Source organism: Dunckerocampus dactyliophorus, chromosome 3, assembly GCF_027744805.1.
Source record: "Dunckerocampus dactyliophorus isolate RoL2022-P2 chromosome 3, RoL_Ddac_1.1, whole genome shotgun sequence".
In the NCBI taxonomy this organism is placed as follows: Eukaryota; Metazoa; Chordata; class Actinopteri; order Syngnathiformes; family Syngnathidae; genus Dunckerocampus; species Dunckerocampus dactyliophorus.
This window is the reverse complement of record NC_072821.1, coordinates 16,642,539-16,667,288: the sequence shown is the minus strand read 5'-3', so window position 1 is coordinate 16,667,288 and position 24,750 is coordinate 16,642,539. Positions and strand designations below refer to the sequence as shown.

Genomic DNA, 24,750 nt, shown 5'->3' with positions numbered 1-24,750 from the left:
AGAGATTTGTGTTCCATGGAAAGCATCATGTTGCTGTGCACACAATAGGGACAAAGTAGTACATGAAATGAAATTCTATCTTCACGTTGTGTAACCCAATGTACTGCAGAGAACGTACAATGCTGAGTGTTCTATGCGGTTTGTGAAAAGATAAACAACTGATTGTCTCTTAAGAGAGGTGGGACTTTATTATATCAATCACGGGGAAACTGGTACTGGTACTGGTACGCCCAATCAATAGACACGTCAACAAGCCAGTTTAAACCGAAAACATTGTAATATTTTGCACAATACTACTATAAAATACAACTGATCTGCTTAATATTGCAAAATGGCAAAAGAAAATTGGAGCATTTGTTGTTCCTGCCTAGTTACTCCAAATTGTGAGCATGTAATATTTTTTGTGGTTTACCCTAGTGGTTTAAATAAAATAGATCGAATATCGATTTAGTTTCCACTCATTTAAGTAAAAATGTTTTGGTTGTGGTTTGGCTTTTAAATTATAAAACTATTGTCATAATTACATTGAATTCTGTTGCGTATGTTATTTCAGTTAATTTCCGCAAGTATGTTATTTCAGTTAATTTCCGCCCTACTTGCGGATGATTGTTTTTTTTAACTAAATGGGCGGGCTCTTCTACACTATTTGTTAAGAATCGTGTAATCTCGATGTTTATTGGTTACAATTGCACGTCAGTCTGTCAGTATGCGGCACTCTCTTCCCGTGTGTTACCGCCCTTGGGCTCAGTTGGAAATCAACACTGAAGACGCCGTTCTCTCAAGGAAGTCCGATTACCATTGACTGAGTTTCATCATCTTTTGTAAGTTGCCAGAGCGATGTGCGTTGATTAAAAAAAGTGTATTTTTTATGGTCGAACACACTGTAACATAGTTGTACCCACTGTCACTTGGTTGTGTGCCCTCGAGCTGGAAGAGCTAGCTTCAACCATTAGCACAGAGTCAACCGTAAATGTTAGCCTGCTAGCTATCTGGCTATTTCTCATGGTGTTCTGCATGAAATACTCATTACAAGTTCTCAGTGGGCATGCCCCGAGATATTAGCGTTGTTACGGTAACTGTGAATTTACTAATTCCCATATATCATACCGTCATCTCTATTGACAATGTTTACTGTCGGTGGGATCATCGTAAAGAGAGATAGATGAAAGTATTTCAGTCACAGCATATACGTTAACTTGCGTCTACAATACAATTTTGCATTATGTTAATCACAACAGCTCATATGTATTTAGTTTTATTTGCTACATAGCAGATTGCCTGTTACTATGTAGCCGATTTAATTTCAGTTGTTGACAGCATTTTAGTTTCTAAACACATCAGTTTTCGTCTGCAACAATGGTTTCGGTATTTTAGGCGCACCCGGGCGCCTCCCATCTAATTGCAAGAGCAGCAAATGGGTGCAAACAGTGTTACAACACTAATAATCATTTTAACTCTTGGGCACGACAGTCCTTGTTGCAGCGTGATGTTTGTGTTCAATAGGTAGTATGGTCTGAATAGTGAATGCAGGGTGTGGCCCTTGTCTTTTAGTGGGTGGTTGCTCGGAAAAGAGAGCTTTCAGCTGACAGTCTTAAAAGCTGTGAGGTGGCTTTTGTACCTGCAAGATAGAATGCGCATGTGGACATCACAGTTGTGGTGTTGCTGGCCGCCACACCTGCAGTGTTGTATTGCGGATAAACAGGCTCCACAGATAGGTTTGTTTCGCCAGCATGCAGCTTGAAAATAAACCTGCTCATTGCAATGCCATATACAGTAGAGCCTCTAATATTGACAACTCCACAACGCTGGTCAAAATCCAGAGACAGGCTATTGCCATCATCAAACCTTATTTAAATACACAGTCAGTGCTTTAAGTAACATTTTTACATTCCCACATCGTAAAAATGAAGTTAACATCTGTGCAATAAGACTGACAGAGGCATGTCGCTTAAGGAAGTGCAAAGGGAGACTTTATCAAGGCAGTTGAGTTCATTGTGCTTTTTAACATTCATAAATGTCTTGCAAGAGTAAAAAGAAGTTAATCACTGCCGTGTTACAACAAATGATGTACTCAACATCAACTGTGGTGATACAGTGACAATTGTGCAAAGACAGGAGGTGTGTGACAAATTTTGCTGGTCGATAATTGTCCTACAAGTTATTGTCGATAATCAATATTATTGACAAAATTTTTGAGACCATTTTTTTCAATAATGATATGGCATAACAATGAGAGTACATCGTACCAAAAACAAACTTTAATTTCTGAACAGTATTTAACATTGTAATTGGAATGTCAAGAGCTTTTAAATTAATTAAACAACATAATAAATTAAACAAAAGGCAAAAAAATCTCAATGAAAATAAAATGGACACACAAATCACACACACACACAGTTATGTAGTGTATTGTTAAACTAATGTAGGCGGTCATATTTGAGCTGGCCCACACATTTGTGGTGGCAGAGTAAAATACAATGTTTGTGATGTCCTTCAACATGTCTTCTTTCACTCAATTGTACAGTTCAGGAATTGTTGTTTGTGACATGTTGTACATGTACGTTCTCCCAGGCAATTTGTACTGTCTGTAAAACATTTTTAACATTTCCCGAAATGTTGCATTTTTTTTGCGAGTGACACTTACTGACTGTCGTGACAAAGGCTCCTTTCCACCTTTGTTTTAGGAGTGCATACAAGTTGGTCGTATTCCCCTGCTTCTTTGTCACTACTTTCAAACAAATGTGACATCTCAGTTGGTCGGTGTTCGTGCGCTCACCTTGTTTATTTTGTTTAAAATCAAAATGTTCCCACACTGGGGATGTGGCATTCGCCTTAGAAACTATGCTGGGTCACGAGGCTAATTTGCTAGCGAGGTAGCCCCGTCTCCACTTACAGGGACAAAGAAGGGAGGAGACGACAGGAGGGTTCACTCTCTCCGTTGATACCACTGTAGCACCAACGCGCATAGACAGCTGCAGAGTGAACCCTCTTGTCATTTGCAGTTACCACTGTAGTTGCTAGTATGGTTATTTAAAGTGGTGTCTTTACTTAAACTTGTATTATTTTTACACTTGCCCTTTTTAGTCTTGGCCATGCTGAAACACAGCTCTGTAAAGCATATCTTGTTACATAATGATGTGGTGTGTCTCTCCAGTGTGCAGCTTGAACAGGGGAGTATACAATCTGGCATGTTTTTTTGAGAAACACCCCACTTCCTTTCTTATCATTGGCAAGTCGTTGCAAGAACAAGGTTGCAGGTATTGTACGACCTGCCTTCATCATTCCATGTCGCTTGAAGCCATCATCAATGCAGGATAGACATGGGGAATAAAATAGACCAAAGCGGTTGGGATGATGAATAGCATATTATTGTGCCAGTTGGACGGAATAAGCTGTCAGTACTTCCTGTTCATCAGATGGATTTTGTTCTCTATTTACACTCTTTCCATATTTAAAATGGCACATGCCATCCCTGTACTGATGAAAGAACTGTCTGGTGGTTTCACTCATAACATGTTGCTCTGCTATCCTCTTGTAGTAATATACAGTACATGCAGTGTACATACACAGGCAATAAAAAAACATGTGTCCTGGACTCTAAAGACAATGTACACATCATTGTACATTTAATATCTCACTATATTTATTATCTTATCCTTAAGCAAGTTTAAAGAAACAACAAAAAAAACATAGAGGGGGTAGGATTAAATATGCTTTGCTTCTTTCTACTCCTATTTGGACACGTGGAACTGTGAATTGTACTATGTGATGTATTCCAATGTAACTTGTATACATGTTGAAAATAAATTAAACCATTACCATCGCCTTCTTACCCAGGACCGTAATGAGGACAATCTGTATAGAAAATTGATGGATATTTTGCAACATATTTTAGACAGAATACAACCAGCACTGTTGCAATAAACAATGAGACCGTTTTAGTGTGACATAAATGTCAAACAAGATTTTATTTGAGGTGTCTGACAAACAGTGACACTATTTTAAACTCATTCAGAAAACATCTTGAGTCTCTCAAGTAGATCAAATCTATTAAGTAGAAGCATAACAAAAATATTTAGTGTAGTATATAATAGTAGTGATGTAATCACCGGAAAGAGACAGGCAGGACCTGGAAAGGGTTTAGCAGCACGACAATGTTGACAATAAACGACGTAAGCTAAACACGTCTCATTGAATAACACAGCTTTTAGCATTTTCTTACAAAAATCAACATTTCTCCTTACTAGGCGCAGTTTTCTCCACGAGCGTGATGACTAACGAGGTGGCTGTGCATGTCTGTTGTGACACCCGTGTGTCATATTTTTGTGAGACACTTCACACATACACAAAGTCGGCATTGTATCATCCATGCTATAAAAGCCAAAGTGATTCCACACTTTTCATTTAAACTATTCTGGTGCATCTTTCCCGTTAACTTTGCCGCCGGAGTCCGCCATTGTGCAGCATTTGTTTGTTTTTCGTTCTCTGCTTTCTTTTCTTATTCTTCTGTGCCTTCTGCCCCGTTTTTTGCCACTCTCACAAGAAGATGCTCCTGGAGGACACGTAAATGGTGACTCACTGGGGTAAAATGGTGGAAGATGTTTTTAGTGCCTTTACTTTAATAATAATAAAAAAACGATACATGACGAGAGTGTATGAAAAATCTGCCACACCTGTACTACTGTACTAAGTTGTAACTGAAAGCCACTCAGACAGTCATACTGTAATGTGTTTGTCAGCAAGGGGGTGGTCCACATATTTGTGGTGGGCTGTCAAAAAATAAATATGTATCTATGGTATGTATGCATGTATCAGTAACAATAAGGTCGGTGTCACAGAGGACAAAGTAACAAGGTGAGTGACTAGCTCAGACAGGTTTGCAGTATTATTGGCTTCCAGCCATCTGTTGTGTTGAAGGATTAGCAGAGATGAGAAGGAGAATGGAATCAATTAGACTGGACTAATGGACCCTGTTGGCATGGTGTCTTCACCCTTGCTTGAGCCCCTAGCCCCTCACAACATTCTCTCTGTCACATGCACCATTACTTACCTGTCTGAACATCTGGGCCTCCTTGTAAGCAGTGTCTATTGTTTAAAATGTGATTACTTATTTCTAATAGAAAGAGGATAATATGGCAAACAGTCTTATTTTGGCTCAGGTTGTCATAAGAGCATTATATGTGAGAGTGCACGTGTGTGACTTATGTTTATCCCAACCGAGCTACTGCACTCTCTCTAAATCATGGCCAGGAAAATGGTCACACTTTTACCCTATGCTCCTTCCAGTGTTTATATAATAATGGAAATGTATGACTATATCAGTGTAAATATACATGACACTCTTTCTCTTATGTCTTAATTTTTTGTGGCATGCATATTAGTGTTTTTAGTTGGTTTTGCATAAATGTTTTGGATAAATGAGGATCATTCAAACATACCCGACATCTGACAATTTTATGAGGTTGCATTCAAATGAAGTTATAGTCATAGTCACACATATTATGTAATATCCATGTACCAAGACATGTCTGTTGACGTCCATAGAGCCACCCTGTTTCCTTAGCAGAGATATGTTATGTTTTAATTGTCAAAAGTTATTAACGGTACCAACATCACTGAAATGGACTGTGCCTTGTTTTAGCACTGTGCTGTTTTATTGTCAGCGGTGTCTTCTCATAATAAACATCCATTTGCCAAAAAGAGAGAAGGTGAAATTGCTGCATGTCCCTTTTTTTTTTTTTTTTTTTTTTTTTTTGGTTACACGGTGTTCCACTACTACAATGGCCCATTTCTTGCTTTCCATCACACCTGTGCACTTTGCGATTTAAACACAATCCAGAACAAGGTTCTTTACCATTCCAAACCGTACTGCAAACCACTTGGCCACTTCAGATTTGACCTCAACATTTTAGATTAATATTATCTGAGTGATATGATTGCTGTTGAATGTTTTGATGAAAGCCATCAGCATTGATATTTCAGTAGTTTATCTGCTGGCACTACTGGTATGTAAATGCCCCTGCTGGGGCTCTCCAACCATTTCAGCTATAATGTGTTTGCTGTGGTGGTTTAATGGGGCAGGCCAGGGGAAGAGTTAGACCAGGACAGAGGTTGAATTGTGGAGGGGAGGAACTGAACCGCACTCAAGCTACAACTGTTCAGGAAACCCCATACAGGAGGAGAAATAATTCAGGCGGCACCGGGGAAACTGCCAGAAATGTTTAAAGAATTTTGCTAAACCTCACACTTCAGTATTTTTCCTGCTGTCACAGTGTTTACAGTGGTTCTGCATGACCACATTAGAATGAATTATTTAGGTTGAGGATGGTCTTTTACGTAATCTACAGGTAGCAAATCTGGCGTTAACTACCAGACAACTTGTAGTGCAATGAAGTACTTTTGTTATGTGAAGAAAACCATTTAAGAGCGTTAAGGGTTAAATGTCTATATAATGAGTGTCGTGAGGGAATAGCACTAACTACATCTGTGGATTGCTGCAGGGGAATCTGGAAATTATGAGGTCATGTTGTGTTCCAACTGTAGCGTGGGAGAGTGAACTGAAAACTTAGGTCTCACCACCATGTTTTCCATGATATACATTCTCTCCCGAACGCCTCTCTAAACTTAATTAATCAATTTACGCACCTTTTTATGATGCGGTGGGGCCTGCTGCTGCTACAGTTAAAATTAGTCCTGTGATATCACATGTATGGTGCAAGAGTCAATGCATCAGATTAAATAATTATACAGTGTGGTTGATTGAGTTTGCCTTTTAAGTTAATAACAGTAAGACCAAAGTGGTCGTAGCAGTCTTCACAGAAGCAGTCAGTTGATTTGTCTGAGAAAGTTGTTCCTTTTGTTCCAGCTGTGTGTTGCATCATTGCACAGCTTTTCTAATTGGATTTGCTGCCATTTTCTAATGGAAAATAGTTGAGGCGCGAACTACTTAGGTAAAACGCTTTGGGTATCGTCAAAGGCGCTATATAAATCCAATCCACTAGTATTCTTATTTGCTTACATACTGTACATTTTAATCATGTTTTGCTTTTTATTTTCAATGTATTGAGACTTCTCTTCATATTGAAATGTCCTAAAAATCGCAGACAACAAATCATTCATGATTCACAAAACTCCTGAACAAGATAAGCAGTAGAAATGGTTTGGATGGATGGATGGATTCACAAAACTTAACAATTAAAATAATGTAACCATCTAAATAGAAATGTTCATATTTCTTTTCTGGTTATGTCACATGTTGCCCAGCCAGTGTTACTTGGTAGGCATGCAACAATTCATAAAACTCAGCCCTCTAGATCCAAGAAAACATGCTGACAGCTTCATGCCCCTGGACAGAAAGCTGACAGGAACAGGAATTAAAGGAAAGTAAATTATTCAATTTGCAATTGAATTACTTCTCACTATTTAAATAAATATTTTAAAAAAAAACAGGAAGAAAAGAAAAACAGCTCTAACAGCAGGGGGAACCACCAGCCAGCCTTTAATGCAGAGTCACCAACCAGATTAATGAGAAGACAATTTTATGTCTTTTTATTTCATCATGAATGTTTGATTTGTGTTTTTAGGTAGCCTTTCCTTTGGGCTGGAGAAACGAGGCCAAGACATTGAAAGTGTGGCTGCAGTCTCCTGTTCAGTGTGGTCTGGCAAGCAACAGCGAGCATCATGACGTTGTCTTTCAAAAAGGACCTGGACAAGTACAAGGATCTGGATGAAGATGAGATTCTTAACAATCTGTCGGCAGATGAGCTCAAACAGCTGGAGTCGGCCCTGGAGGAGATGGACCCAGAGGTCAGTGCTCAGTGGTGATTGGAGCTTGAGCTTGTGGGAAGAGGGCCTTTTTGAAGAAGAAACTTGAAGTACTTAAATCCCGCAGTACTTCACTGTGTCTGTAATAAAACATATATGTATGGTGTGTCTTATGCCCCTCTCAGAATGCTCTTCTTCCTGCGGGTTTGCGTCAGAAGGACCAGACAACGAAAAAAGCCACAGGAACATTTGACAGAGAGGGACTCCTCAAATATCTGGAGAAGGAAGCCATGGAGTACAAGGACAGAGATGATATTGTACCCTTCACTGGAGAGAAGAAAGGTGTGTGCTTAATGGATCCATCTTATAACAAAGTCATGAAAAGAGCTGTATCCTGTTAACTCTGTAACCAATCTGTCTGAGTTGGTTAGCAGCAGTATAGAGCTGCAACGATTAATCGATGAATCGATTGTTAATCGATTATCCAATTAATTGACAACTATTTTGGTTATCAATTAATATTTCATTTAAAAATTTACTGTAAAAAGCGTCACATCAGCGGGAAAAGAGCGATCGACATTTTTGTGTCTTTCTGATATCTTGTGAAGCAAACCCATGCGTAGATGTGCTTGTAGAGCATGTGTAAGAACATTCCCACGCAAAGTATGGGATTTATCCACTTGTACTTGTGCGTAGGAAAATGCATACATTTATGCACAACTCTTACCACGCGTACACACAAAACCTAGTGGTAGAACGGTGAAATTACAAATAGCCATGGCTGTGACTGTCCAGCGCAGGCTACATCATCTTGCTACGTGCTTCACAACTTGACCAACAAACAAGGTATCACCCCTCCCGCAAGAGCAGGCAATCCGATGCCAAACACAAACGCTGCCCCTAAAATGTATTTATTTGTTACTTCTTCTTTATTTATTAGTGATGCACATGTAGCAGTCTGTGCCAGTGACTTGGGGATTTGCAGTGTTTGTGATGTTTGTCAGTTGATTTTTTTCCTTTTTTTATACTTCAATTTCAGTGTCTGACAAATTCCTCTTCCTCGCCATTTTTGCTATGATCTTGGGGAGGGAAAAAGTCCATTCATGCATTCTTAAAGGCCGTGCTGCCAAGAGGCGGAAATTAAAATCAGTTTTTTAAAAATCCGATTCATTGATTAATGGAAAAAATAATCGACCGATGAATCGATTATTAAAATAATGGTTAGTTGCAGCCCTACAACAGTATTGACATGCAGACAGTAGCTGTACATTAGAAACATGCATCTGAAATTACTCTCTGATGTCTTTGCAAGTATTACTAATGCTTCCCCACTCTTATGCAACATGATGGCGTTGCGTGCGGGGGAGCACCAACATATTGCGCACACACACAGTTTCAAAAGAAGAGGCTTTTAAAGGGATAAAATCATTGGATTTGTGTCAACAATAACTGTGTGGGCAGATGCTTATTTTTATCTGAGTTAAAAAAAAAAAAAAAGTTAAAAAACTGCTACGCTAATCTTACCCTTAAGTATCAGGTTGACACTTATTCCCAAGAGATATCTGATGGTGTGGGTTGGTTTAAGATCCACACAAAAATAATCTACTTTTGTACCACTGTGAGAGACGTTGTGTAATACCTTTCAATATTCCATCAAGTGTTTTAATTTAAGGCTCTTTAACAATGACAATGAAAGAAAAGGCAAACACCAGAAGCGTTGCTTGAGCAGTGATGTCATCAACTTATTAAAAAAAAGACGCTTTGCATCAACATAGTTCCAATGAACTTAAAATAACCTATAATTAAATAATCCTGCCACACCATAATAAGGACCATGTCTCTAAACAGGTTTCCCAACACATACTTTTGAAGAACTGTATAACTGAAGGAGTGGCCACAAAGTATGTAACACTCTTCCCTTTATCGTTCCTACCAACAGCTAGCAATTTCCAAAGGAATTCCCCCTCTCTGGATCTTTTTAAAGTTTAAAAGCCTCTCAGTTAATAGAGAGGAAGTATGGAGGTGACATCTTGACATCCTCCCTGAACCCACACAAGCCGGTTAGACATAATGCGTCCCATATGTGGATGTGTGCATGTCCTATGACGACATGGAAAACTTGGATCATTGTAGTAATTATGTGGAATGTTGCACACTCTCTTTCCCCTTCTTCTTTTCACCCCCTCCTGACTACATTAAAACAAACCTTAAAAACCTTCTTAAATGCTATGGCAACCATAGCAAATTATGCCAGGCTATTGCATTAAATTCCTATAATCTTGATTTTTAAATTGTTACCCTCAATTTTGACAGAGGTTTGTTTGTTTGTGGCACTTGGATGGTGCACTCGTCTATTTAATTCATGTGTTTTGATTATTAATCATTTTCTTGTGTTAGTAACATAATCCTCTTTGCATTAAAACTATTTATTTCTCGGCTAATATCAGCATTCCCTGGGAAGTGAGTCTTGTCATTGGCGTCTTTCTAATTTAGTCCATGATGCACATTAAACAGGGATTATTTGGATTCTGGATCCGCAAATCTGATCTCTGTGAGGCGGACCAAATGTTTCTCCACATGAACTGGCACAGGATGGAGCCTGACGACTGTACTTACTGTTTGTTGTCTTCAGGAAGTGCCAGAACAGATCAGTTAGAGCAATTTCACTGGCATGACTGACTTTCAAGGGAGGAAGCAGTGGGAAGGGGCCTATTTTGACGTGTAGAGTGGCAGCGGGTGGCACAAACAGGGCGACACCCCCGCCTCCCCTTGATACAGTGTTTGACACCCCAGTAGTGCAGTCAAGATTACAATCAACTTAGTGTTCATGACTTCCTTCCTTTTTTTCTCCTTCTTCCTTCATCTTGGTTACCATGGCAATACAATGCCCTCCTGACATTTTACTCTTATCTGAACTGAGGATTGTGGAATGTTGTAACAGGAGAACACATTTCTGTTCACAATTGTGAATTGTTTGTAATCCTGTTCAAAACTATTTCACTACTGCAGACAGTCCTTTTTTTACTTTACATTTATTTAGCCCAGTGAACCATATCTGGATGCTGCCAATTAATGTAACTGTTAGATGACTTCATAGAATGTGACTTTATAGATACAGTGTACAGTACAGTTGGAATACATCACATATTACAATTCACAGTTCTGCATGTCCAAAAGGAGTAGGAAGAAGCCAAGCTTATTTAATCCTACCCACTATCTGTTTTACATCAATTGCAATACATTTGTTCACTTTCTGTATTCCAAATGCACTCGCTTGCTGTTTTGACTACAGAGGAAATTAACCGTTAGTAATAAGTGTGGTAGTGATTAACCATAGCACTGACAAATAAAATAGAACAGAACATAGTTGGATAATGGTTGAATACTGGCAATGTACTCACATAAGAATGAAGAGTAATAAGTGACAAGAATGAAGAGTTAGTAGTGAGTGTACAGTAGTATTGTTTAGACATAGCATTGCATGTACACAGTGTTTCACGACTCTTCTTCCTTGTACATTGCAAACAACTGCTTCTATTGTTTCTTGAAATTGCTCAAGTTAGTACTCTGAGTTCCTTGCTCAATCCGTTGCATAATTTGATTCCACATACTGAAATACTTCACAAGATTTTAGCATTGTTCTCGCATATAAATGTTTTAAATCGAATTTTTCTCTGATGTCATATTTCACTAATGATCGAGATGTTGGAGTAGACATTGAAAGCATGAACGAAAATACATTTCTGGTGGTCATAATAGATGAAAAGATGAGCTGGAAATCTCACATTTAAAAATATGCAACATAAAAGTGGTGAGAAATACATCAATATTGAATAAAGCAAAATTGGTGTTTGATCAAATATAACTCCATACTCTCTATTGCTCTCTGGTATTATACTATGTTCTGTTCTATTTTATTTGTCAGTGTTATGTCTAATTACTACTACACTTATTACTACCTCTTCATTCCTTTGTGAGTACATTTTCAGTACTCACCCATTATCCAATTATGTTCTGTTCTATTTTATTTGTCAATGCTATTTCTAATCACTACTACACTTATTACTAACTCTTTGTTTTGTGAGTTCATTGTCAGTACTCAACTATGTTCTGTTATGTCTATTTCATACATATTACTTATTATGATTGTCACTATGCACATGACAATAAAACTCTCTTGTATCTCTTGTATCTTGTATCTCTTGTACATGAAGTAGTTATGGTGACACGTTATTACATTGCCCTATCATTTTTATATGTAATTCAACCAGCAAAGAGTGCATTTGGAATATAGGAAGTGAACAAATGTATTGCAATTGATGTAAAATGGATGGGGGGTAGGATTAAATGAGCTTCTTCCTACTCCTTTTGGACATGTGGAACTGTGAATTGTAATATGTGATGTATTCCAATGTAATTTGTATGCATGTTCAAATAAATTAAACCATTACCATTAAGTGCTTTGAGATCCTGGGAGATAAATGAAAACACACATATCGTAATTTGAATTATTGTGATGAGTTATGGGCCACATTCCAAAATAAAACACAAACAGCACTTGACAGCCATGTAGTCTCATGATAGAAACATGAGGCAAAATGGGAAGGTAAAACTTAACAGCATTTGTGGTACTGGAACATTAACTAACATGTAAAACTTATATCCAACCTGATTAGCCTGTTTTTCCAACTCCTGCTTAGTATAGTTTATTATACCAATTGTCCACTTTTACAAGGATGTAATCATCTCCTTTTTGTCACAATCTTTCCTTTCTTTTCCTAGGCAAAATTTTTATTCCTAAACAGAAGCCAATAGAAACACGGCAGGAGGATGTCACGACTCTCGACCCAGAATTAGAGGAAGCCCTGTCCAGTGCCACAGATACAGAACTCTGTGATCTTGCAGGTAAGACTTCTTTACATCTTTAAGGGCTCAAGTAACAAAGCACTTCCTCTGCCTCTGCTAGCACAGCAAATACCGACGTGGCTCCATCTTTTGTTGTGTTCTAATGTAAATCATTTCACATATTTACCATGACCTCTCGACCCTGAAAGGCGTGGCTTGCAGATATACTTTGTTTTACTTTAGGAAACATGTCCCTTTTATGCCTGCTTTTGTTTGCAGCAATCCTGGGTGTCCACACACTTGTAACCAGCAATCAGACATATGATGGGACAGGAGCAAAAGAAGGTTACAACAGTATGTACAACAATCAAATTACACTCACTCACACTCTGGATTCTCTGTGGATTAATCCAGTCTTTTTGTTTTTTCAAGATGTGGTTAAAGGGGAGAAGATGAACCCCGTGTTTGATGAGCCACCCAATCCCACAAATGTAGATGAAACACTGAACAGGATAAAAAGCAATGATGCATCCCTAACAGAGGTCAACCTGAACAACATTAAGGTACATTGAATCTGAACCGAGATTACAGGTCATTATACTGGTATCTGCTTGTTTCACCTGTCTTTATTGCTTGATCCAGAACATTCCCATCCCCACACTCAAAGAATTTGCCAAAGCCATGGAGAAGAACACACGCGTGACCAAGTTCAGCATGGCTGCCACACGGAGTAATGACCCCATTGCAGTGGTGAGCAGCAATTGTCTCTGGGCTTTTCCAACACATGAGAAACTCTGTATTCACGTTCCTAGTGTTGTAATTCCAGGCGTTCAGCGAAATGCTGAGGGAAAACAAAACGCTGCGAAGTTTGAACTTGGAGTCCAACTTCATCACTGGTGCTGGGATGCAGGTGCTGATTGACGCGCTGCGAGACAACGACACACTCACTGAGATCAAGATCGACAACCAGGTAAGTACCCGTAAGGAGCACACTGATGCAACATAAAGTTTTCAACACGGGGGAATATGATCAGTCCAGAGGTTATGCTGCAGTGTGTTTCAGGTCAATGTGGTTGTTAAAATTACATATCACATAAAATAGTCAAAATTAAGCCATAAATTAAACAGAAACGTGCAAAGCTTACATACTTGGACAAGTAAAGTGTTTAAATTTAAACAGTAACTTCAAAATGTGTGTCATTTTCTCTTTCTATAGTCACACATACAGCTGTCAACATAAAAGCAGACTGATGAATGTTTGGTGAAACATTTTAGACCAGGGGTGGGCAAACTTTTCGGCCCGGGGGCCACATTGACTTTTAAAATTTGACAGACGGGCCGAGTCAGCACAAGATACGATACATATAAAAAACTGCATTTGTTAACACTACATATGAAACATAACCAGAAAAAAGCATGAAAGTATGAACATACCTTTTCATGAGAACAGTGTTGTTGACCACCCATTTTAGTCAGTGCATCGAAGTCTGGTGGTAATCCTTTTGTGGCGTTTCTCAGAACAGATCTGAGGTGTTCTTCGCTCATCTGGGATCTGTGGGGTGCTTTGTTGGTGTTCATCACACTAAAAGTCTGTTCACACATGCATAGAGCCCAACAACACCAGCATCCTCTGTGCCATCTTCTTTAACCCCATGTCACATTGGAGATCAATCAGTTCCAACTGCAACTCCTTTGGAACCGTTTGCAGGTCTTGTGAGAAGGGACATGACACCAGCTGAAGTGCCCTGTCAATTTTTCCAAAATCACAAAACCGACGGCAGAATTCCTCACACAGGTCATCCAGTGATTTCCTGTATTTTTTCCACATGTTGCGGGGTCTCTTTTAACATAGCCACTGTGGGGAAATGAGCAAATGACTTGTCTGACATTTGCTTGAAAAATAAAACCAGCTTGGCTTTGAAGGCTCTGACGTTTGCTTGCATTTCATGCACAAACTGGTTTTTCCCTTGTAGCTTCACATTCCGCTCGTTCATGTGTGTCAGTATGTCCACAGTAAAAGCTAAATCACAAAGCCAAACTGTGTCATTCAGCTCAGTAAATACGTCAGTATTCTCAAGTAGCTCCAAAAACTAAATCATCTCCCGTTTGAGCTCCCACACACACGTTGACATACTTTTCCCTAACTTAACCAGCGGACATTAGAAGGTTAAAGTAAGTAAGTCCGTGTGATCCGCGCCAGTTTCTTCAAGAAAATGAATAAACTGACGATGGTGAAGTCCCCTCGCTCGAATAAAGTTAACGAGTTTCACAACTGGCTTCACTATGTGATCAAGCTGCAACACGGATTTACACAGCGCTTCCTGGTGAATTATGCAGTGTAGAAAAATGACCTCCTGCTCATGGTTGTCCTCTTTCACCCTGTTCTGAATTCTCTTGAGCATCCCGACGTTTTTTTCCTGTCACATTTGGCGATCCATCTGTGGTAACGTTGGCGAGTGAGTAGAAGAAGAGCGGTAATTGGAAATGGCTCTCTCAAGTCACTGCGCCTACAGCGCCACCCGGTGTTGAAATGCCATCATTATAAGTCAAAATGAAATGAATGCAATCATTCACATCAAACCTTAAAATCTGTACCAATCTTCAGCGGGCCGGATTAAAAAGAAGAATGGGCTGGACCTGGCCTGCGGGCCGTAGTTTGCCCATCTCTGTTTTAGACTCATGTATAGGCCTGGCAGTGCACAGTGCTAATCAAATGTTTGGACACAACTTCTCTTTCAATAGCATGAGAATGTGTGTCCAAACTTTTGACTGGTACTGTCCATGGCAGTTGTCAATAATACAGGTTTCTATACACTGCCGTATTTTTCACTATGTGACATACCAAACTGCTCCTTCACTCAAGTGAACGTCTTATTCTGTTGCTCTTTTATTTGATGTGTATTTCAGAGGCAGCAGCTGGGTACCAATGTTGAGATGGAGATAGCTAAAATGTTGGAAGAGAACAACAGCATAGTGAAGTTTGGCTACCACTTCACCAAGCAAGGACCGCGCTCTAGAGCTGCTGCTGCCATCACAAAGAACAATGACCTGGGTTTGTAGCACACATGCATGTACACATCACTTACCAACATGTTGCAACCCGCACACAAAATCAGCTCATTACATCAAGTCGGGGGGCCTATGTCATGAAAAATGAATGTGAGATACTGTATCAGTTGAAACTCACTTTACATCAGCCCACAGTGGTGATCTTTGCTTTATCTCGGCTTCTTTTTATACACTTATAAAAACACTTTGTATTTGTATTGTTTGCTAATGGAAGTTCAACAGGAACAAAAGGCAACTGGACTCACATAATTTTGGATCTGCTCATTTCTGTGATGTTTGTCCTGTTTCCAACTTGCAAACATTGTTTATTTGATCCGGTATTCCTGACACTGTTCTTCAGTTCTCGCGAATTAATAGTTCCACATCACCCAGTGTTTATAGTTTCAGTTTCTGGACCAAGCCAGTGTCTTTGTAAGGGTCTTTTCTTTGTTTTTTTCTTGTCAGTAGCATGATCTTAAGCAAATATTTATCCCCTTTAAATAGAAAATCTGTTGATAAAGTTGCAATATCTCTCAAAAGTGAGTTTACTCTTCACATTTATCAAAATATATTTGTCAAGAGACAACACAATACAAATAAAATTTGGAAATAGTTTAGAGCAGTGGTTCCCAAACTTTCCACAGTCGCGTACCCCTTCAGACATTTGACTTGAAGCCATGTACCCCCTACTCCTGCACACACACAAGGCTTTTTTAAAAATCTTTATTAACTTTAAATAATAATCATGATTAATTGGTCAATTAATTTTGTAGTAAGTAAGTAATTCTGGTTAAAACATTTTGATTTTGCATGGTCACATTTTGATAAGTTTTCCATGAGCACTGATCAGTAGATGAGTATTCGTCCTACATATCTTTTATTTCAGCTGGATGTTGGGATCCATCCGTTTGAATGGGTTGAACTTGAGCTTGAACTTTCTGCTGTGACTGTACTTTCTGCGCTGTGAGGCGTTCAGGCACACTCGTAATTGTGAGGCGTTTTTTTTATTATTATTCAGATACCCCCTACGGCAGTTGGCGTACCTCTTGGGGTACACGTACCCCACTTTGGGAAGCTAGGGTTTAAAGTAGTGAGTGTACACTTTGTATGGCGTTATACGTAGATTTGCTATCCACTGAAATGATGCAACGCACAGACATTATTGTATAAATAAGATGCTAACATAAATGAGTCGAGCATGATGGCGGTAGCGTCATGGTCTGGGGCTGCATGAGTGCTGCCGGCACAGGCGAACTGTGGTTCATTTAAGGAAACATGAATTCCAACATCCTCAAGCAGAGCATGGTCCCTTCCCTTGGCATGGCAGTTTCCGACATAATGAGCCTAAGCAGTAGGCGCTTTGGTAAGATATATTGTATATTGTAGCCAGGAATTGTGAGTGGTTTACATTTACTGTACCAGACTAGCAGCAACATGGGGTTTTCCCCTTAATTTCTTGTCTAATAAAGAAACAGATCATTTGGTAACAATTTATAATCATGTGATAGTATAAGTAAAATGTACAGCATACATGGACCACTGCTAGAAAGCCTGTTTGCATCACTGATGGTTTTTTTGCCAACCGTTGAAATTTCACACTTTGTTCTGTGGTTTTTGAACGCCCCATAATTGTGTGCGTTTTTGTTTTGTATTCCCTTGAGTTCCCGTTAGACGATGGTATAATGTGGATGGTATTTTAGCGGGTCCAGAATCCCAGACACCAATGATCTTCTGTCTCTTTTAGTGCCTCCACCTGTCAGAGCTGCAGTAGCACAGGTCTGGTGCATGGGTGTGGTCAGTGCATCAAAGATAACTGACTTCTCTTCACTGTGTTTATGGGGACACTAATGTGTTGTGTGTGCTTGTCAGTGACACCGTCTTACTTTCTGCACTGGTGCACGCTCTTGAAATGGGTGTGAACTTTGACCAACGTGGCTCATGCTGCCTGACGTATTGTAGTGATAACTAACAAGTTGTGGTACTTTAGCATGTGGTCATTCTTTTTGTCTTTTCGTTTAGTCTTTGTGGGAGGAATACAAAACATCAGTGTGTTTCTCTGCAGTCCGCAGGAGGCGAGTGGAAGGGGACCTGTAGACCTGTCTCCCAGCCAATCCTGTCGCTTCATCTCGCCATGTGGAATCATTTCCGCCAGTGCCCTGATCTCATCTCACCGTGTGGAACAAGTCTTGTGCCAAACTGTGGGGCAAGGCGCACTCAACAAGAACATACATCTGAGAAGAGAAATAACTGGAATGACTCGCCCCTCTCTCCCATGTATTTGTTTATTACGTTGTCATTGAAGGTGTATCATGGATTAGTTTTTAGTCTTTCCGTTTCAGCTGCTCCCAAGTTTTGAGCCTTTAATCTGTCCAAAATTTTTACTGTTCTTCTTTTATACTATGTCATTTATACCAGAATGTCATCACATGAAATAACTGTTAACACTTTGATTCAGCTATCACCTCATGGAACTGCACGCTGAATCGGTCATAGTTTTGCCAGGACCACTTACCTGAAAATCCCACAGCTGTTAAAAATCCTCACTACTTATTGTCACATGTAGGTTTATTGGCTCTGATGTTGCTGTATTGGCGTTGCCTTGTAAAGCCAAGCTGACCGCAAGCGAGGTTGCTTTGTGTTTTGTTCAGTCAGTGCTGTCCTTGTGCTGCAGTCGCACCCTCAAGTGAAATTACCTTCAAAAGTATCAGTGCACAATGTTTTACATTTCTAAATTGTTATATTTTAGCCGTTTTGATACTGTCCATATTGCCATGATTGTTTTCCTAACATCCTCTAACAAGTGGCAATTCAAACTATTGAGTAAAATTTAGTTGGAAACTGTAAAAATGAACAGGCTAGTAATGTAGTGAACAGGTTTAACAGATGAGCTTTTAAACATGGACACTCATGTGTTATACCATGCCAAAGACCAACACATGCATTGCGTCACGTTCATTTTGGACCATATATTTATATTGGACTCTGTTTGTCATAGCGAATTGTCACATCGTAGGTAATGGGTTTTTGGGGGGGGAGGGGGGTTTGCACCGTCGATAGCAAAAATTCAACCTGAATTCAACCTGAAGTCTCTGTCCAGCTAACTAGATTGCAGTGACACATGAAAGATTTATATGAATGAAAACAAACACTGTCACTTAACACTGAGTAGATTCTCCCATGCATTTCATACCATGCTGTGTGCCTCAAGGCCAACATCCTAAGGTACACTAATGTGCTCTTCAGATGGCTCTAAAAACTACTAATTCAGCAGCTACTTGAACCTTGTAAATACTGTCTTGTGTGGAAGAGGATCAACACTTCTTGACCAAAAATCTATCAACTTCTAATGCCACATTCCTTTAAGATGAATGGGGGGGTGCACGCTCCATCCATGCTCACATCCGCTTTGCATTGACTGGTGCACATGTATGTGCCGCTTCTTTTTGTTGGGCTTGTTAATGATCATCTGTGACTCATGTACAGTATATTAATTGTAAAATGACATCTCAAATATAATGTGCATGCACTCTATTAGTGTGTGTACAACACAAACTACTGTGGCAGTGTATTTGTACATGATATTTTTAAAAAAATACAGATGTCAACATAAGGAAATAAAACCACATGACTGGTGAAAGCGCACTGCTGAATATATATCTAACAATAAATGTTTTTACAATCAGTCTCTGCTTGTTTAAATGTTGAACCCTGAACCCATACTATATATATATATATATATATATACATATACATATACATATATACATACATATACATACAATACGGTAGGGTGAGTTTCCTGCGCATTTTCTGGTTAGTGCTGGGCCCATGCGCCTTTTAATCAAATCCAGTTTCTGTGGTTGTTTGCAGATTCCTGGCAGATGAAGTCATTCATGTATATGACTTCATCTCTCTGGGTTTCACAAGGCCTGGGTGAGTGTTGGAGTAGAGGTGAATGACTCACCCCATGAAAACTACACACTTGTTCACTTATAAAATTGATAATTCATATTCCGCTGCTTTTTTGTTCTCTGATCCTCAACTGATTCAAACCAACCCAGCATCAAATTGTCCAGATCATTCTGGAATAGTTTGAGCAGAAGCTCTATTCAGAAGCTTCAAAACAATTTCTTTCAACATGGCAAAAATGTTTGCTTTATGCAAAATACTCGCAAGGCAAAAATGTTCACTTAACGCAAAATACTTTTCTCTAAAAACAATTGTTACTGCTGCCACATTTATCAACCGATTTAAATCGTTCCAAAAGGATGCTCCAATCAATCAGCCATGATCAATATCACCGAATTCAGTAAAAAAGCATGTGATCGGCATATGGCGATAAAAGCCTTTCACGCCGATCACGTCTGGCTCATACTTGTGCAGCATGCAGCCACGAGCGAGCGTCCCCCGCCCATTTTCCTGCACACTGCGCAGGCGTGCCAAACCGAAAACAAACATGTCTGCCGTGAACTTACCTGCGGCTTGTGAGCGTGATATATATTTTGCACCCTGCAAAACATGCCGCGAAAAATATGTCGCTGGGATAGCACCTTAAAAAGCTTGAATTTAATACGTCAGTTGTAGAACTTGACAAAGTATGGTGAGTTTTTGACGCTCACAATGTGATCATCAGACAAACGGAAGCTAACGTAGCCCACGCTGGACAACACTCGCTTTTATGTGAGTGACAGTCAGCAGTGTAAAGTAAAGCAAATAACACGAAAAAAATATTTAATTCAGCGGACAAGATGACCAGCCTCTCTCAGATGTGGAACACACCAGGTGTGCCGACTGCTCTGTTACTTGGAGCCCCGCTGCATGATACTTGTAAGTCTTAGGACGACATCAAACTATGTACTCTCACATCCAAAGTCTCCTTAAGGAAGGCGTCTCATCGTCTGTAAGTTTAATGAGTGATTATTTGTCCTCTTGATAAAGTAAGTCAAATATGTTTTTGTCAAAATCAAGGTGATTTTATGCTTCCCTTTTTAGTCTCATATAGCCAATAGCAAGGGTGCCTCCCTTTTTAATAAAACTAATAATTATCTTTTTAATAATTACCTTTTTTTGTTTGTCTTGGAATTGTCCCAACTTTTCCCCCTTATATGGCACCACGCGCCAATAGCACTCATCATAAATGTATTTTAAAATGTACACTTAATCTGTGTGATTGGTGTCTATCTATTTCACTCATGGATGATCGGTAGCAGAATCGGCAGCATAAAACCCTGATCGAAGCGTCCCTAATTCGAAAGTCAAAATGCACAATCACAATCACGATATTTAGCATTCCTGGTATATTGCATTGTTAGCATTGCTAGCATGATAGCATTAGCATAGTAGCATTTTCTGCCGTACATACACAGACACTACCAATCTAGGTGTTGCATGCTATAGCACTGCAACGATTTTAGCCGTTTTTATAAATACAACTCATAGAAACACTTTGTGCTATCTTGTTAAGTGGTAGCATGCTAACACTAGCATAGTAGCATTTTTAGCCATTTTCATTATTATTAACATTGACAGACACTCAGCTCTATCATGCTAGATTTTGCAGGATAATATTAGCATTGCTGACATGCTAACATTAGCGTTGTAGCTTTTTTTTGTGACATTTTCAGTGACATATGCAGACACTACCATACCATGCTATTCAATAATGCTGTGCAGTCACTTGGTCTACTTATTTTGGTTGATTCCACTTCTTTTCGCCTGTGTCCTAAATATTCGTATAATCATTCTGCATTTCGACACTCACGACTTTCCTGCTCATTTCTGTTTTTCCCTTCATCTCTTCATTCTGCTTGTTCACATGCAATGTCTTCAGACATTGCTATCATCTAGTGTAGTTTCATGTGCCGTCACAACTGGAAACACCACATGCATGACCTACAGGGACACCCTTAACAAACCACTAATTATAAATAGTATTATCTTCATAAATATACATCTACTGAAAATGCCTGAATTTGGTCATCACTGTCATTCACTGAAATATAAGTAAAATGTAGAATAACCTTGCATATCTACAGCAAGTGAACAGGTTGTTTCTCTTCCCCTCCTAATGTTTTTTGAGTATGTGGGACAGGTAGGAAAGGAATTCACTTTCATTATTTTCAAACTTTCCAAGATTGCCAAAGTCAAAGGCGAGATCAGTTGTTACGCAAATCTTAATGATAACATTGGTTTTGGGTGCACCTCTACCTCTCAAACAATGGGGGCTTAGTTCAGGTATGTTCGCCTGCAGAGACCTCAGAGTTTATCAGATTTTATGCAGCAGTGAAGTCTGTCATGTAAACCCTGAACAATGTACTCAGTAATATGACATGACGTTCACTGGCAAAAAAAAGAGTTATGAGAGGGTGAAGGGGATTTAGAAAGCAATAGAATAGCATCAACAAGGCATTATAGGGAAGCGTAACACTGGGCTTTTCCAAACTGAAAACATGCCTTTTAGGATGATAGCTGATGGCTTGCAACAAGTCTTGAATTCCGGCAAAAAATGACAAAAACAACAGTTGTTATGTCTTGAATGCGATGCTGGAAACGAGGTTTAAATATCAGGTTTTAAAAGCAGGATGCCCCTGAAGTAACACAAGGGAACATTCTGACATTAAAATGTACCGACGGAGTCTTGAAATAGTCGTCTCTCTCGGTCCCACAATGACTAACCTACTTTTGCTTTCAAACCCCTGTCAGGAGTGGAAAATTGTCATTTGTATGTTTTAGTTGTGTGTTATATGTAATATCTAGTCATCAGTGACATATGGTGAGATTCATGGCTGGTGTGGTACTGACTCCTGAGTTTTTTTTTTTTAATGCAGGTTGCTCAAAGACAATAATTCACTTTGGTTAAAAACAAATGTTTGCAAACACTTCTTTGCCCCGTTATAAATGAAAAACTTTTGTAGTCTTACCTATTTTCCTGTGTATGAAGTACACGCACCCTTTCCTTCTCCAGGAAAAGTTCTGATACTTTGCTGTAAAAGTCTGATTACCTTCTGGTGAGCTTGGGTATACAATCCTCCCATCTTGGCATTCACTTATTCATTCAGCAGAGCATAAAGATATCTGGAATGCATTTGACATGCTTAAATGTCAAGCTAAAATAGCTAACAAAACCTTCTCTACTGTTAGTTGATAACAACATAAACGTATTTACTGGAATACATGCACACAGTTGAGCTCTTTTACCTACAGTAATCGAAATTTCCCTTCTCTATTTAACCTCAGTATTCAATAGTGACATCTAGTGGTTGAGATAGACAACTAACCAAAGTGTGTTACCTCAGCTTTCCAATAGGGGTCAGAAGAGACTTACTTTACTTAGTCTGGGAAACAGAAACTTTTGGGTCAGTAAGACGTGTAAAGAAAACATTGTATTAGTGTGATCAGTGAATTAATTAGCTTGTTGTCAACAAAGATGAAGAAAGCCTAGAAGGATGTTGCGCTGATTGGAATAGGTATCTTAGCTCTCAAGATCTGTGGGTGCAACCCAGATCAGGAGGAGAGACTGTTGTCATGGAAACCCATTGAAAGGTGACTCATCTTGCTCTAACTCCTCCCCTATATCCTGCTGTCTCCTTTATTTGTTTTTAGAGGGATGCAGATGAAATCGCCGATTGTCCTATTCACAGTTGTCCTACTTGTCGCTCCCCACAAGTGTACCTCATTGACAACCACAAATGATATGATGATATGGATAAGTATATTAGCAGTGCACTCAATAATGACGTCATCCATCCATCGCGTATAATAAATGAGTAGAAGTTGCACCCCATGGTCTCTTTGTACACTCTTCCATAAGCGTAATAGTTTGATTTCCATTTTGAAAATGTCAGGAAGTGATTTCATCTCTAACCAAGAGGGGCTCATTTAATAGATTCACCATTTGAACATCATGAATTTTGTAACTGAGCGAATTAGATTTCACTGTATGCATCCCAAAGCAGCACCTGCACTCTTTGTGTGCTCCAGGTGAATAACACATGAGCACATTTCATCAGCATCCTCCAGTGCAGTCATACAATCAGCGTGTTCAACCCCTTTGATTGAATTCAGGACCATTTTTTTCTATAACGTCATTCAAAAGGTATAACTTTTTAAGTAAACAGCAGGCTTGTTGATATCGTGAGTAAAAATGTGAGGAGAACATGCATAAGAGTCGTTCCCGCCATGAGTTCAGAGTTCTTTATAATGTTATTATCCTGGAGTCCAATTATGGTCTTTCCCTCTGCAGTTCCACAATGATTAACTAACCTGTTGCTCCTTAGAGCTACAGTACGGGCTGATATCAGGAAGTAAATCAAATATTCATGAGTTCACACCTTTTTATATAACGTAGGGTAATGGAGACTGCAAATTTAATTTTACTGAGAAGTTCATTGAAAATGCCATCGAATCCACTGAAAATGGCAAGGAGGTTATAACATATCGTTTTATTTTTTTTAGTTTCTTCATTGTAAAGATGAAAGATCCAGTTGAGAAGAACACTGTTTTTCCCATGCATAAAGAGACCCACGTCATTGTTTTACAATTTGTCACATGCACGCTTTGAGCCATACAGTAGAGGCCTAGTGAATGGGGAAAACAATAATCAATTACTGTCTTAATTCTTAAGATTTTTGTTTGTTTGAGTAACCTAGTTAACCTAAATTAATGACCTGTTTGAGGGGTATTCATTCATTAATCTATCCATCTTTTTTCTATGCCGCTTATCCTCACTATGGTCGCGGGGGTATGCTGGAGCCTATCCCAGCTGACTTTGGGCGAGAGGCAGGGTACACCCTGGATATCATTCACAGGGTTATTCATTCAACACTGGTTATTATTGTGGTTGCTCTTTGACGTGGACTGCATCATACTCAGGAATGAGTAAATCTGCAGTGAATTTATGTAATATACACTATACACACTTAGCTGAATATACAGTATTATTGGTGGGGCCTCTCCCTTGTTCCATTTAAAACAGATTTTCTGGAGCATATTTTGTGGCGTTTTCTTCTCATCCCAGACTCTGTTTGCATTCTCATTTTAGTAATTAAAAAACAATAATTTTTTACCTTTGACACAACTGAACTTGGCTGAGTA

General features: G+C 39.2%; 1 protein-coding gene across 1 annotated transcript; it reads left to right on the top strand.

The window, feature by feature from the left end:
* Positions 1-688: 688 nt before the first annotated feature.
* On the top strand, positions 689-19,333 carry tmod2 (tropomodulin 2). Its single transcript, XM_054771614.1, has 10 exons — positions 689-821; positions 7,584-7,806; positions 7,950-8,106; positions 12,547-12,669; positions 12,889-12,963; positions 13,042-13,172; positions 13,252-13,359; positions 13,436-13,579; positions 15,517-15,661; positions 17,720-19,333. Exons 2-10 carry the CDS (start codon positions 7,681-7,683, stop codon positions 17,749-17,751), a joined length of 1,041 nt encoding a protein of 346 aa, XP_054627589.1. The 5' UTR covers positions 689-821; positions 7,584-7,680; the 3' UTR covers positions 17,752-19,333.
* The last annotated feature ends 5,417 nt before the right edge of the window (positions 19,334-24,750 follow it).